Consider the following 16,001-nt stretch of genomic DNA (forward strand, 5'->3'; position numbering starts at 1 on the left):
CCTGGTAGTAAAAAAATCCTAAATGTATATTTCACTACTGTGGGGCCTATCTCTTCCAATGGATAACAGTGGGCTACCTTATAACACTGAACACATGCTAATGTTCGATTGGGAACAGAAAGTGATCTCAAGTTTGGACTCTACTGAATTGTACTTTAAACCCTCTTTCATGTTAAAGTTGGATTTTAAGTTACAATTCTGAAAATGGCACTTTTAGAAAGTTTACATTTTCCTGTTCTAACCATTTGGTGTGTGTTGCCTATGTCCTGGGTAACATGAGTAGCTGTAGTTGACAGTTGGCCTTTGTGTACTCCTCCCAGACAGGAGGACAAAGGGGGACTAAGTGTTGGCAGGATGGGGGAGGGGGAGCTGTTCCCTGCCCCACTTACATTTCAAAGTGCTACCTCCAGCACACACAAAAAGAAACAGGACACTAGTCTTTTATCACCCTAAAGTTCTTGGAGCCTTGACAAGGGAAGGAAGAACTTTCCAAAACCAAATGTGGAGGCAGCTTAGAAGAATCCCCCACTCCAAAGGCTGGCACAAGGTAAAACCATTGGACCCTCAGAACACCACTTCAGTACGCTCCTGGACCTGTGGACTACAGAAGAACTATTGCCTTGTCCCCAGAGGACAACCTGCAGATTGAAGCCTGCCTAGTTCTCCAGAGTACTGCTTTGTTGTTTCAGGCCTGCCTTGTTTTCCAGAGGACTACCCTGCTGCTAGAGACCTGCCCTGCTCTCTGAGAAGGAAGACGGGACCTTCTCTCTTAACACCAGGCTAAACTGAGTAACTCCATGGGTCAGTTGGCTGATGTCCTGTTCTGAGCTACAGGGACACAACAGCCTTCATAGGCCTCCCTGCAACTGCCGAGCTGACCTGCTGCTACTGGACTTGACACAAATAGATCTACAACTGGACCTGCCTGCGCCGTTCTAGCCTCTGCTATAGTGAATCCCTGATTCCCAAGAGGTAGCTCCTCAGGCAGTGGACACTTGGCTGGCATAAGAGTGCACTCATCTGGAAGAAAAGGAGAAATCCTGAAGTTGTGGGTTCTTTGTGACTGCAAATGGGCCCATTCACGGAGAGACAGTGCCACTGGCAATGAATGCAAATGCAAAGCTCCGGTGAACCAGACTCCTCGCGCTACAGTGACCGCCAACGACGACCTGCAATGTGAGATCTGCACCGTACACTACAGCAACGACAGTCCACGGTGACTGCCAATGTGAAGCTCCAGCCACTACCGTCCATGACGCCTGAGTGGATTTTCTTGCTACAGTGCGACAATGCGTGACACCAGGCCCACTCTGACAGCTCCACTGACGACTTTTCACAATGCTCTCCCTGTTCTTCTCAGCCACCTCCATTGCAAACTGGACTCTTTGAACTGGACTTTGAGAATGTAACTTTTTTGGCGGGACTTACTTGGTCTCTGTAGCCAGCCCCTGCTCCAAAGCAGTCAGCCTAAACTTGTGACTTTCCCTGGTCTTGTACAATCAGATGACCGTGAGTGGCGATTTGTGCTTTTAGGCACTATGTCTACCTAAAACTTTAAAACTGCATATCTGTGGTTCTTCTAATTTGATTTGTGTCATTCTGGTATCATTTTATTTATTAAAATGTACCAAGGTTTTTAATTTGATTAACCCTGGGCGAAGTACCACGCTATGCTCGCATAGTTTGCGAAGTTTGCGCTACTATGCACTATGCAAATTGCACGTAGCACAGTGCAAACACGTGTAGCGGTGATTTTTTGCTTGCTCGCGGTCCTCAACGTCAAGTTGGCGACCGCGAGCGAGCAAAATAACATCCCGACGAGACTTTTTCCTCGTTCGCGATCAGCAACATCAAGTTGCCGATCGCGAGTGTGGAAAATAAACCTCCCGGCGAGATTCTCAATGCGGGGAGGTCAGATTTATCATTGCGAGTGGTCACGTATGCTCGCGTCCGCTCGCAATGAGAAACTACCAGTCCGCGTTGAAAAAGCTGCCACTCAAGTAAAAATCTACATGAGCGGCAGGAAACGAGCGCTTGCACTGCGCAAGATATGATTTGCACTGATTGCACAGTGCGGCCAAGCATCCGGCACTGTGCAATCAGTGTGAACAGCATTTTGCACAGTGCACTACGCAGTTCGCAGAGCTCGAGTAGTGTGAAGAGCACTTTGCGTAGCGCTACTACGCGAACCACACCCAGGGTTAAATTTGATGTGTAATTTTTCTTGTTTTGCATTTCACTTTATTACTATTTGTGTGGTGCATAAATGTACTTTACAAATTGCCTCTGAGTTAAGCCTGACTGCTTTTGTGCCAAGCTACCAAGGGGTAAGCACCACGTTAATTTAGTGACTTTTGTGGATCATCCTACCAAGGATTGGGGTTGTTGCTTGAGAAGGGGTTCCACCCCCATCAGCCAACTACCTAATTTCTCACAACTGGCATCCTTAATCTTGCAAGATCTGCATTTATATTCACCATTATATTGGGTCCAAACATTTACACCAAATATCACATCTCCATAATGGGTAAATGTATTTGGTATAGAGTTCTGTCTGCATTTAATGGTCACAGGAATAAATCTCATCAGGGATGACTAAGCTTTGCATCCTTTTGTGGTTGATTAAATGCTTACCAATGAAACAGCATCTATGATCAGTACTTGTAGAATGTACTTAAATAATGCAAGCAGCTGTGAAAGCGTGAAGAGGAAAAGAGAATGATAAGTAATTAGAATCTTGCATTTTGGGACGAAGAGAAAAGGTACATCAAAGAATGAATATTCTAAAATGACTGCAGCAACTCATGCTGTATTTGAGATTTCTATATTGCAATCCTAGGTACAATCAAGCTTCATACAGACTGCACGCCACCTACAAAGTGCCCTACTCATAGTTGCAGCTGTAGGTTGGAAAGATGCCCTTACCGAATCCTCCGTTTTGATGCAATGGGAAGGGCAAGTTCTTTGAGGGGTCGGTCGCGCTCCAGCTGCTCAGCCACCAACTCCTGAAGATGGATGTCCTCCTCTTTGATATCCCTGGGCATTGATACTCCTGCCCCCACCGGTCTTTTTCTGATTCCCCTGCTGTCTTGTGCTGCACTAACAGGTTTCTGAGGATAGTGTTCCTGCCATTCGACAACTGTAGATTGCAAATAGGAATGGGATAGTCAGTACCAGGAATATGCATTTCTGAGGAATGACTTAGTCATTGTTGTGCGCTTCTTTGTGTGATGGTTAAACCTAATGGTCATGTATAGAACGACCTCGGTAGCCACAACCAGGGACATCATTGCGGCAAGAAATATTGGACAACAAATGTATTATTTACCTTTTACATAGCTCAAGCGAAGTGAGCTCAACAAGCTTTGCAGCATGTACCACAATCCCTCCTCCTTCAGGCTCTCAACCTTATCACCCCGTTAAAATATGCCCATATAATACATGGCATTCTGCAATAGCTGTATTAAAAGCCTGCATTGAATTTCTTAACAATCGGCGACTTGTAATGCACTCAGTCACCCATTATAAAGAAATCGTGACAAAAGTCAAATGCAATTTGATTTCTGAGGTCACAAGTTCTGAGATCACAATGCCTGCCGGCAGAACCAGCAGTCTAAGTGAAAGGCAGGTCAGGTCACAAAGAATAAAGCAGCTGTTTAAACAAAGGAAACACAACTTTTTTGTCATCTACCTGTTTTTCCAGTTGTACAATGACAATCTGAAAGGGATGATTTATTGCAACATGTTTTTATAACACTTTGTAATGTAGGTATAGAAAAGTTAGAATCTTTATGTATTTTTCTACTTTACATTTTTTAATGACTTGTATTAAACTGATTCTAATACCGTTTTGCAATAATTATCTAACAGCTTTTTTATGTGTTCAATTTCACACTGGAGAGTCTATGATTCTATTTTTATTCTTCACATTTGCAAGCACACACCTCTCTTATATGAAAAAGCCATGCACTAAGGATTTAAGTGGTTGCTGGGAAACGTGATGGTGTGACCATGGCGCCGCGGCCAGGGCGACTGAAGCTGGAACCTGGGGATCAGGGTTCGATCCCCGGCTCCGGCGGCAGGTTAGCCCAGCACCATGTGACTCTGGGCAATAGCTCGCTTAATCTTCCCGACGGCCCCCAGCGCCTAGAGACCCTTACGGGTGATTGTGCGCTTTACAAATGTAGATTATTATTATTATAAGGAATAAAGTAACCCCTGCCATACCTGACAAGGAACTGGCAAGTCACCTCAGAATTCCCTAACCTTTTAAAGGACCTCAGCCTTTGCCCTCATTCCTCTATATGGTCATGAAACTCCTCAGTAACTTGCAATATCCTTATAAGGTACACCAGGGGTAATTTTGTCACATATATTTAAGTGGATAAAAAATTATAACGTGTTTATCCTCAACTTCAGAGTGATATCGCAATTCAATCAACTATTTTGAGTTATATTTTTGTTTAGAAAACTGCAGAAAGCATGAGATACATATGAAATAGTCTGCATGTAACAACAAGCATTGGCAATGCCAATAGGTTTGACTTTAATGTGCTTCACCCTGCACTTAAAACTATGTGGCCCACTCTAAATTTAAAAGGACACACCCCTCACCGTACACCTATGCAGACATGTTGCTCGCTATGCAATCACCCAGGCACACCACTTACCCTGAACTCATAGAACTCTTATGCTGCACTCACCATCTGGGCTACTTACACTCATACATCTCTTACTCACCATTCACATCTTATACAGCACACTCTACAATTGACCTTGCCCTTACCCACCCCTCACGCTGCACTTACCCACCTTTCACCTGCATTCAGAAAGCTTACCTTGCACTCACACTATTCTCATACAACTCACTAAGTGTTCACATGCCAGTCACCTTGCACATCACACACAACTTCACTCTCATGCACTGTTTACTTGGAGCACTCGTCCTGTATTGGTATTGTTCATCCTTCACATGAGACACAGCTCACCCTGCACTCACATACAGCTCACACATCTTTCTCTCTGCACTGACACACCTGACACCCTGCACCGCACCACTCACACCCTCCATTCACACTCCACACATTCCTCTCACGTGTGCGAGCGCACACTACTAACACACCACTCATGCTGCAAACACATCTCTCACCCTTTGCACACACCTTTCACCCTGAGCACTCACACCATGCTCATCATGGCAGGGGAGGAGTCATGTTTGGCCACAAAACAGGTAGACAACCTGGGTCATCAGGAATGTAAGTGCAGGCAAATTCAAGATGGAATTGGATTTGTAAGACTTTAGCTCAAGCTGGGGCAGGGGTAGTAGGGTCTCCACTGGAAGGCGGGGACGCCCTCTATAGCGATTGTCCATAGCCAATCAGAGTTCTCGATCACAGTGCCCTGGGTATACTGGGGGGTGGTGGCTGCTCCAGGGGACTAAGCTATGGCCCAGTTGCCAAGGTCCACCATATTCCAATGGGTGCCAGAGGAAATCCCTGTATTGGTTGTTTAGGGGACCACCTGGTAGGCTGGCCTAAGCTCCCTCCATCTTGAGGGGGCAGATGATTTCGACTTGTAGAGAACGACTGTAAAGGGACCAGCAGGGTTTTTTCCCTGGCTCTGCAATAAGCTTTGCAGATATTTTCTTATTGGCAAATACATACGAAAAGGTGCTCTTAACCATGAATAGAAGAACTTGCTTAGTTTGTAGAAGATGTTCTGGATTCCTACACAACACTTAACATGCAAACTACGAGGTTTTGCCCTCTCCGGAACAGATTCACGCCATCCAGACCCAGGGGCAGTGTGCCATATAGGAGGGGGTGTATAATTTACCAGGGAGGAAAACAGGGACGCATTTGATAACGAACATTTTCAAAAGAATATAGAGACTTTACTGTGAAACGTAAGTTATAGGAAATCGCACATTATGGAGCGACATTAAAGAGTCCACAGAACATGAAACGTTATATATATGTTTCTGCAACATGTCCGAGCAAGCTCCTACAACTAGTCCGGTGCAAGCTTCTGCAAGCATCACAAACCGTGCTCACTTCCTCCCCATATACTAGTCCACTCTTAAAAAACAAACTGCTGCTGAACCGCTTCCCAGGCTTCCCATTGCACTCATGCAGCCCAACCACTCCTTGGATTCTCATGGGCAGCTTAAATTCCTGCCCAACTGCTCCCCGTTAAAAGTATACTTTTTCAGACCCCGAATATTCTCTGACCGGGGTTTCTACATCTTTCCCAATGATTTCTGCTAACTTTCCACACTCACCAAAGAGACCTGCAGAAAGCTGAGCAGTGAGCCACGGCCCAGCAACAGGATTAGTAGGAAAATTAGCCAGAGTCACCTGTTTCCAGGCTTAGACTGATGGCAGAAACGTGCACTCACATTGTACCCCAGCAGGCCATTTTCCCTGTGGTACTGAATTGAATGGGATCATTTTCAAAGCACTGGCTGTTGCTGCAATGATGATAAGGCAGAGGGAAGAGAGGAAATCTAGAAGCGAAACCTAGAACACGGACTGATCTCACGGCCGGGTGTCCAAGGCACTGTTCGGCAAGTGAGCGATCATGCAGTAGATAAGTCACCACTATGACCATCGCCCTTCAAACTTCCTTCTTTTACTACCCCTCTACTAGATCAGTCAATCAATCAACTAATCAATCAGCATTTATATAGCGTAACACTGTCACTCCTAGGGGAATCTGGGCACTGAGGGTGCAGTGTCTCTGTTGAAAAGCAAGGTCCTGAGTTTCTTTCTGAAGTCCTCCGAGGAGGGCGATGTTCGGAGCTGGAGGGGCAGGTCGTTCCAGGTCTTGACAGTGATGTAGGAGAAGGAGTGGCCTCTGCTGTTACGGATGCAGGGTGTGTGTGCGAGGGCTAGAGAGGAGGGGTGCAGGTGTCTAGACGGTTGATGGAAGTTCAGTTCATGGTTGATTTATGGGATCTCTTATATCCTGCCTATGTAATATTGTTACTCCTATGTTACCTAGCTCTTAGGTTCTCAGCCACTGTGAGTGTTCTGAGTGGAATGTCGGTGTGATGGAGATGTTTGGAATGTTTGGGTGTCGGTGTGGTTAGGTGTGACAGTTGAAGATGGGCTGAGGCTGGTGGGGATACTTCACATAGAAACCAACTTGTAACTCAAGACCTAATAAAGAAACTACAAAGATACGCCTCGGCTACGTCTCGTACATCACAACATATTTTTGGCGATGATCTGGAGACAGACTCATGCTTTACAACTGGTCTTAATGATGATAAAGATGACATGGTAAAGAAGTCTTTACAGCTGAAGGAACCTACTGAAACTACAGATGCTGACATTGCAAATTACATTTCCAGGAGGAAGATGTTTACAGAAAAGAACAACTGTCCACAAAAAAGCAGAGAACCTGGAGTGGTAAGCCCTGCAGCCCCATCAGTGTTCTCTACAGTGGACAGCCCCAGTCTAGGCATGTTGCCCTTACTTACATCAAAGGGAATTTACACTTTCAAGGCCGTCTACACCATTCGGATATATGCTTACTACAATAAGACTTTATAGCTACTTAAGCTCCACAAGAAACATCTAGCCACGGTCATAGTGCTTTTCATATTGCCTCCTGAAAGTGTCTGCCTCTACGGTGCAACGGAGTGATAAAAAAATGAGTTTCTACACAGAAGTGCCATACGTATTCATTTTCTTTGTTAACAGGTGAGCGGTCTACTGCTGTGTTTCTGTCACAGCTAGATTCCGTTTCAGCATAAGGACACGCGAGTGATCACTTGTGAGTAAATTGCTTTGTATTTACAAGTCAGCAATTTTTTTTGCGTTCAATTTATTACTGATGCACCATTAGTACTAAGACCATAATTTGGCACGACAGTTATTGACATTTGAATTACCACGTGCATCCCGCGTGGAGCTTACCTTAGGCATGGAGACGCGTAGAGTAGCTGTGAGATCGTCTGTGACGTCGTCGTTTCTGTACGGCTTCTGAGCTGCTGTGGGACACTTTGCAGCACCCTACAACCCTGAGCCAGCCAGCGCTTGTCACATATGCATGCCGCCATCTTTGCTTTGCAAGATGCACGCAAATCCTGAAATGTATTATGCCCGCGATCATTGCTTCGAACAACAGGTGGAATTAACCAAAGGTCTTAGATATGTTGGTGGTCATTATCATCCTTTCAGGTCTGTTTCACCAGTATCTAATTGAGCTGCATTTATTTTGGTTTGCATTCTTCATTCAAGCGGAGAGTTCACAACACAGGATACAGTGACCGGTTAGCCTCAAATTTAGCTAGAAACCCTCTTAATTCGAACACAGTTGTCTATACGTCCTCTTGAAGACAGTTCAAGCATCCAATCAACAGTTCAACACTTCTTACTTGGAAATAATCCCAAAGAAACTCTTATTTGCTGATAAAAATGTTGTTTTAAGAATGGAATTTTCAGATTTATGGGAACATTGTATTTGTTTGTGGAGTCTACTTTTATGGATTCCATGGACAGTTTTCTACCAATCAACAAGACATTACCTCCAGGGGGCGTGGCTACACCAGCGACCAAGATGGAGGTCTGACTGTGAAGCTCTGCAGCAAGTTTCCTAACCCTTCACACAATCTAGCCCCATCCTTTAAGTGGTAAATGCAATTATGAGAGTGTTGGAACCGGAGGTCTCTGGTTGGCACAGGTAGGTACTTGTGACAAGCAGGGACCCTCAGCTCCAAGTCAGGGCAAGGGAACTACTCCTTTGAATAACCCCTGCTCACCCTCTAGGTAGTGTGGCGCGAGCAGACAAGGCTAATCCTCAGGGCGATAGTAAGTTAAGCATTTATGATCACACACAGTAAACCCAGTGACCCGCCACAAATGGACACCAGTCGTGTAGTTGTATCAAAAATACGTATACTTTATATAAAAGATAGATTCAAGCAGGATTATCACAAGACCATGTAACGTTTAGCGATTCGAGGCCACCAGATTATGATAGGCAAGATTAGTCTTTGAATGTTCGTTGTTCAGCAAGGTACGATGACAGGGAAATAAGAACGTTGCGGACCCTGGATCCGATATGAACTCGGGACGGAGTTCACGTGTACCTTGCTTGTGGGAGTCCGAGGCGTTTCAGACGCGGCTGGTGAGGGCGGGCTCCGGGCGAGGCCGACGGTTCTCCAAAGGATCTCTCCGGCACAGGTCCCCCTTGAGGTGCGAGGTGGATAAGCAGGACTGTGGAGGGTTGTGGCGATCCGGGGTCGATGCAGCTCACGGGGCGAGGCGCCGTTCAGGCCTGCGGGACGTACTACTTCCTAGCACGCCGGGTCGTACTCGTGGATCTGTGGGGGGTATCATATTCTATGGCAGACGGGTGCAACACCAGGCTCCCAGTACCACTGTACGGGGAGGCCCTTCTTGAGGTGCGGCACGGGTCTGGGTATGCAGGAGGGCAAAGCGAGACAGTCGGGTACGTTACGACGTACAGACCGTCCGAGGCTATGGGATGCGCTCCGTGCAGATTCCGGCGGGAGAAGATGAGAGGTACCCAACGCGCTCCGTTAGCGGCGAGGTGACAGGAGAGCGGGCGGCCCGGCACTGAAGCGGAGAGCAACTCAGGGATGAGCGGGGCTCTCTACGGCGGGCGACCAGGCTCCGAGCTGTCACGACCTGGGAGGGGGCGAAGGCACCCGAGTCACACCTCCGGCGAGGGAATAAGAACTAAGGCCCAACAGCAGACGGGCACAAGCAGATAGAACCCAATGGTCCTGGGGTTCCGTTCAGGGGGCAAGCTCTTGATCAAGCCCTTGGAGATCGTTTCAGGCACAAGTCTACAAAGTTCTTTCTGGTCCTTTCCTCTCCGTTCTCAGCAAGGCACCACTGCAGGCCAGTCTTACAGGATTCAGACCGGTTTTCGTCCTTCAGCTTCTCTTGGTCCTTCTAGTCAGGCAGAGGTTCATCATGGTCAAAACTGGATCTGATTTGTAAGGAGCGGAGCTCCTATATTTTTACTGCGATTCTTTTGTCTTTGCAGGCCAGGGGGCCTGAGCCTAGTTCAACCCGGTTTTGGAGTACTCTGTTTACAGGACACTGCCGTCTTCTTTCGGAGGGCAGGGCAGAGACATCAGACGCTCCGCAGGAGGTGGAGCCAGCATTATGGTGGTGGAGCACAACCCTACTCAGAGTCAAGGATTACTCCGCCCACCCATCCTGGTGTAAGCACCCTATTCACCACCTGGGGGTTCCAACTGTCCCCGGGAATCTCCCAGCCCTGTCACTCACAGAAACCCAGACAACAGATACACATCCTGGCAGAGGCGGGCTAAATAGTTAGGCGCGCAAAGGCTATCTTCTAAAAGTAGCATTTGCAAACCCAGGATATCAAAATAAACCTTACTAAAGGAAGTATTTTATTATTCTGAGTTCAGGCATACTAAACTGGACATGCTACCGTGTTCCCTGAGCCTGCCGGGACTATAGCGTGTAATAGTCCCGACAGCTCATCTTGGCCTAGGAGAACCGGTAGCTCTTCCATAGTGAAAAACGAAAAGGGCGGTAATTCACTATGAGGACATGCCACACTCTAGGCTTGTCCTACCTTACGCTTCAATGCACCCTGCCCGTAGGCCTACCATAGGGGCGACTGATATGGAGGTTAGGGAAGGTTCAGGGCCTGGCAAGTGTGGGCACTTGCACAGTCAGCGTGACAGTACGGTACTGTACGCGGGGTCTGCAATGGCGGACCCGAGTCATATCTTACGAGGCCGCTTCTGTGGGTGGCGCAACCAGGCCCACTAGCAGCATTTGTATCTACAAGCCCCGGCACTCCTTGTGCACTTTACTGGGGACTGACAGTAACCCAAATAAGCCAATCGTGGAAATCAATTACACATACACTTTACATTGGGAGCACTTGCACTGCGGCACGGATTGGCCGTGGCGCAGTGCCCTGAGCATCGAACACCAGCAAAACATCGGAGGCACATCAGCAAAAAGTGGAAGGGAGACTCACGCCAAGGTGTCAGGTCTAACACGTGTCCCCTCCAGTTGAAATGTGGGGAGAACTACCCTTGCCCAGGGAGTTCCTCATCACTAAGGTGGAAAAACCTAGACAGACCGTCAGCATTGGCGTGGTCTATGCCAGGGCGGTGTTCCACCGTAAAGTCCATACTCTGTAGAGAAATGGACAACCTCAACAGTTTCGGGTTCTCACCCCTCATTTGCATCAACCATCTGAGGGGCCTGTGGTCCGTCTGAACTCGGAAGTGTGACCCAAACAAGTAGGGTCTTAGCTTCTTCAGGGCCCAGACCACAGCAAAAGCTTCTCGCTCAATCGCACTCCACTCCTGTTCCCGTGGAAGTAACCTCCGACTGATGAAGGCCACAGGGTGATCCCAGCCCTCCTCAGTTGTCTGTGAGAGGACAGCCCCAATCCCATGTTCTGAAGCGTCTGTCTGCACTAAGAACTCTTTGGAGAAATCAGGAGCCAGGAGCACGGGCGCTGTGCACATGGCCGTCTTCAGGGTGTCGAATGCTACCTGACAGGCGTCAGTCCAGATCACTTTCCGGGGCTGCTTCTTCGAAGTCAGCTCGGTCAAGGGGGCAAGGATGGTGCTGTATCCCTTGACGAACCTCCTGTAATACCCGGTGAGTCAGAGGAAGGCCCTCACCTCCGTTTGAGTCTTGGGGGCTTCCCAAGCCAGGATGGTCTGAATTTTGGGTTGAAGGCCGCTCCCAACTTGGTGTCCCAAATACACCACCGAACCCTACCCGATCTGACACTTGCTTGCCTTGATCGTGAGGCCTGCCTTGCGCAGAGCCGCCAACACTTCCCACAGGTGTCGCAAGTGTTCTTCCCACGTACTGCTGAACACTGCGATGTCGTCCAGGTAGGCGGCACTGAACACGTCCAGTCCAACCAACACCCGGTTGACCAACCTCTGGAAGGTGGCAGGGGCGTTTTTCATCCCGAAGGGCATAACCCGTAATTGGTAGTGCCCATCTGGGGTTGAAAACGCTGACCTCTTCTTGGCCCCGTCAGTTAAGGCGATCTGCCAGTACCCAGACGTTAAGTCAAACGTACTGAGGTACCGGGCAGCCCCCAACTGATCGATGAGCTCATCAGCTCTGGAGATGGGATGCGCGTCAGTCTTCGTGACCGAATTGAGTCCTCGATAGTCCACACAGAACCGTAGTTCGGGTGTGGCTCCCGGCGTCGCAGCCTTCGGGACCAAGACCACTGGGCTGGGCCATGGACTGCTGGAGGACTCAATCACCCCAAGAGCAAACATCTTCGAGACTTCCTCTTTGATGCAGGCTCGTACCCTGTCAGTCACACGGTAAGCCTTGTGCTTCACCGGCAAGCTGTCTCCCGTGTCCACATCATGGACGCACCAATCTGTGACACCCGGAACCAGGGAGAACAAGTCAGGGAATTGCCCCAGCAGCTGGCGGCAATCACTCTGCTGCTCAGGGGTCAGGGAGGATGAGAGGTTAACTCCATCCGCTGACCCCTCTCGCTCGGAGGCCACCAAGAGGTCCGGAAGAGGCTTGGTCTCCTCCTCCATTCCATCATCGGTTGCCAACAGCATGCCCACTTCGGACCTCTCCAAGTGGGGCTTAAGGCGGTTAACATGTAGGACCCTCAAAGGGTTCCTGGGAGTTTGCAAGTTCACCAGGTAGGTGACAGGACTCTTGCGCTCCACAACCTCAAATGGACCCGTCCACTTATCCTGAAGTGCACAGGGCTCCACTGGGGCAAAGACCCACACCTTTTGTCCAGGTTGAAGCTCCACCAGAGTGGCATTCTGGACGTACCACCGCTTCATCTCCTCCTGGCTGGCTTCCAGGTTTGCCTCAGCAAGTTTCCTGAATCGCCTGGTCTGGTTTCGGAAGGCCAGCATGTAGCTATATACATTCTGGGGAGGTTTCCTGGGAGATTGCTCCCAGCCTTCCCGAACCAGACTCAGAGGTCCTCGGACCGGGTGACCGTACAGAAGCTCGAAGGGACTGAACCCGAGCGACTTCTGTGGCACCTCTCGGTACGCAAACAGTAGGCATGGCAAGATGACGTCCCACTTACGCCTCATTGGTCCTTCTAGGCCCATGATCATGCCTTTCAAGGTTCGGTTGAATCTTTCAACCAACCCGTTTCCTTGGGGATGGTAAGGGGTGGTGAACTTGTACGTTAAACCACATTCTTGCCAAAGGGATTTCATATATTTCGATATGAAATTGGTACCTCTGTCAGACACCACCTCTAGAGGGAATCCTACTCGAGAGAAAATTCCCATCAGCGCACGTCCCACCACGGGGGCTGTCACTGTCCTCAGAGGGATGGCTTCAGGGTACCGGATGGCATGGTCCACCAAGACCAGGATGAACCTGTTGCCCATGGCTGTCTTGGGGTCCAGAGGCCCCACAATGTCAATTCCCACTCGTTGGAATGGGGTACTGACGACGGGGAATGGATGGAGGGGAGCCTTGTTCTTCCCTCCACACTTACCACTGGCTTGGCAAGTTGGGCATGTCCTACAGTGAGCATCTGAGCTCCTGTGCATCTGGGGCCAGTAAAAGTGGGTGACAAGCCTGTCATAGGTCTTGTCCATCCCCAGATGTCCTGCTAACGGCACATCGTGAGCCAAACCCAGTAGGAAGGCTCTAACCTTTTGGGGTACCACCAGCACACGGGCTGACCCAGGTTCAGCAGCCTTAGGCTCTGACTACAGGAGATCGTTCTCCCATTAGACCAAGTGTTTCCCGGACTGAACACCATTGGCCTGGTCTGCAGCCTGCTGCCGCATCCCTACGAGAGAAGGGCACTCTCTCTGCTTCTTGCAGAATTCCTCCCTGGAGGGACCCCCTTCCTGCTGCCAATGGGTCAGCTCAGGCAGGTCTCCCAGTTCTGCGATCTGTTCCCCGGTAGGCTCCAGGGCATCCCCCTCAAGGTCTGCTTCCTCCTGGGCCGTGGGAACTTCGGGGGCCGGCTGTCCGCGCCCCCTGCGCCTTCTCTCTAAGGCCGGTTCCTGGGCCTCTCCTTCAGGCTCCAGGATTTCTTCAACACCCCTACTGGCTGCCATGGACCGCGTGGTCACGCACGCCCAGTCGGGTAGACCCACCATCCGCAGATGAGTCGTTTTCTCCACCTTTTCCCAAGGGGAGTTCTCCAAATCGTTCCCTAGCAGACAATCTACAGGCATGGAGGTCCTCACAGCGACCTGCAGAGTACCAGAGACCCCCCCCCCATTCAAAGGGAACCTGAGCCATCGGACATTGGCTCTCAGAATTGTCAGCATTGACAACCCTACAGTAGGCGTGCGGTACTACCTGCTCCTGAGACACCAGGTGCTGCCTCACTGCAGTCACACTGGCTCCTGTATCTCGAAGAGCCTCCGCCTTCTTACCGTTGATGGTCGCTACCTGCCCATATTTTTTAGTGTTATTGGGTAGGTAGTTCTTGGGGACCATCTCACTGTCTCCTAGCGAGACTAGGGTCATCTGAACGGGATCCCCACCCATTTGGACGGCTACTTCCTCCCCAAAATTAACATTAGCTAGTTGCCGGGGTGGAGCACCAGTGGGTGCGGGTTTTGCAAACAAGCGACACTTGGGGTCAGAGGCAGTGTGACCCAGGTCGCCACACCTAAAACAGGTGATGGGCCCTCTTTGAACAGGTTTACCTGTCGGGCCCCGGTTGATTTCGGGGATGGAGGAGGCTAAGAACCTTTCCCTTGGTTCCCTTGGGGATTACTTTGGGGGCCTTTGTGGAAGCCTTTCTGTTTTCCCCTGTCCCCCCCGCTCTTCTGCTGGGGACCCTGCCCACCTTTGGCTGAGTCTCCCACTGGACCTTTGTGGACCCTGGTGCTGAGCCAGCGGTCCGCTTCCCCAGCAAGCTTCCTCGGGTTGGACAGCTTGCTATCGATCAGGTGCTGGCGTAACTCTGGAAAACAATTATCCGACAAGTGCTCCCATGCCATTAAATCAAGTAGCCCTTGAAAATCAGTTACTTTACTGCCCTTCAACCCAACCATCCAGCGCTCTGCAGAAAAAGCGTTAAGAAGTGAGGGGTCCCAGTAAGGGAGGGAAGCGTATTGTCGCAACTAATTGGTTGAATCAAATAAACAGAAATTACATCTATAATGTTTTATTCACATTATAGGAAAAAAGCAACAAACATGAATTCACACATTGCAGTTGTATTGGTGCCCCTGAGGGTATGGGGGACGTGCAGTCGTGAGGGTAGTGTAGGAGGGGATCGTGACAAATAAAAACACGTATCTATCAAACATTAGTACAAATTCAATGTAAGATAAGCAGTAAAACGGTCACAGTCTAAACCAATAATTCAAGTTACACATGCCCCATTGTCCTTAATGTACAAGAATAGTGGGCAGGAGGAGGCTGTGTTATAGGTCAGGGAGTATGTCGACGTTTCGACCCAGATAAAGCAGGAATAAATTAAATCCTTGCACGGGGGTCTTCTTCAGGACGGAAGAGGGGTAGTGGGGCAAACAACCTGAATCAATCAGTATTTCTGGTTAATAACCAGAACAGGAATCAATGGGAAGCATTCAATCTTGATAAGTAAAGTCCGATATCCCGCTAGGATAGGGCGATAGGATCCGAACACTGGGCATGGGGGACCACTCTACGTATCGAATAACGTAGATAAATTCATAGTGTCCCCGAGTTTCAAAGGATAACGTCCGTATTATTCTGGAATCGTATCCGATCGGAGGAGAATTCAGCGTCTCTCTACGGCTGCAGAAAAAGGTCACATACTCCACATACATACCCCCTTGAATCTTCACACATTTCCTAAACCACTGTCGGTACATTTCAGGAGTTAACCCAAATTGATTCATCAGGGCATCTTTCATGTGCGGGTAGGAGTTGGACTCTTTAGAAGGAAGATCTAGCAGGGTATCCCGCCCCTCGGTCAGGAACCGTCCCCACAACCCCGCTCCCCAATCTTTCTCAGGGACCCGGTGGGAGGACATGGCTACCTCGTAG

The 16,001-nt window shown here is 49.2% G+C and overlaps 1 protein-coding gene across 1 annotated transcript in view; it reads right to left on the bottom strand.

Moving 5' to 3' along the window:
* Nucleotides 1-16,001, bottom strand: part of LOC144770500 (transmembrane channel-like protein 7) — a 345,542-nt gene that overhangs the window by 262,472 nt on the left and 67,069 nt on the right. The window contains exon 2 of the mRNA XM_078655055.1: nucleotides 2,926-3,139. Coding sequence (XP_078511181.1) covers nucleotides 2,926-3,139 — 214 coding nt within the window. The remainder of the gene's footprint in view (nucleotides 1-2,925; nucleotides 3,140-16,001) is intronic.

Source organism: Lissotriton helveticus, chromosome 7 (assembly GCF_964261635.1).
Source record: "Lissotriton helveticus chromosome 7, aLisHel1.1, whole genome shotgun sequence".
NCBI classification, from domain to species: domain Eukaryota; kingdom Metazoa; phylum Chordata; class Amphibia; order Caudata; family Salamandridae; genus Lissotriton; species Lissotriton helveticus.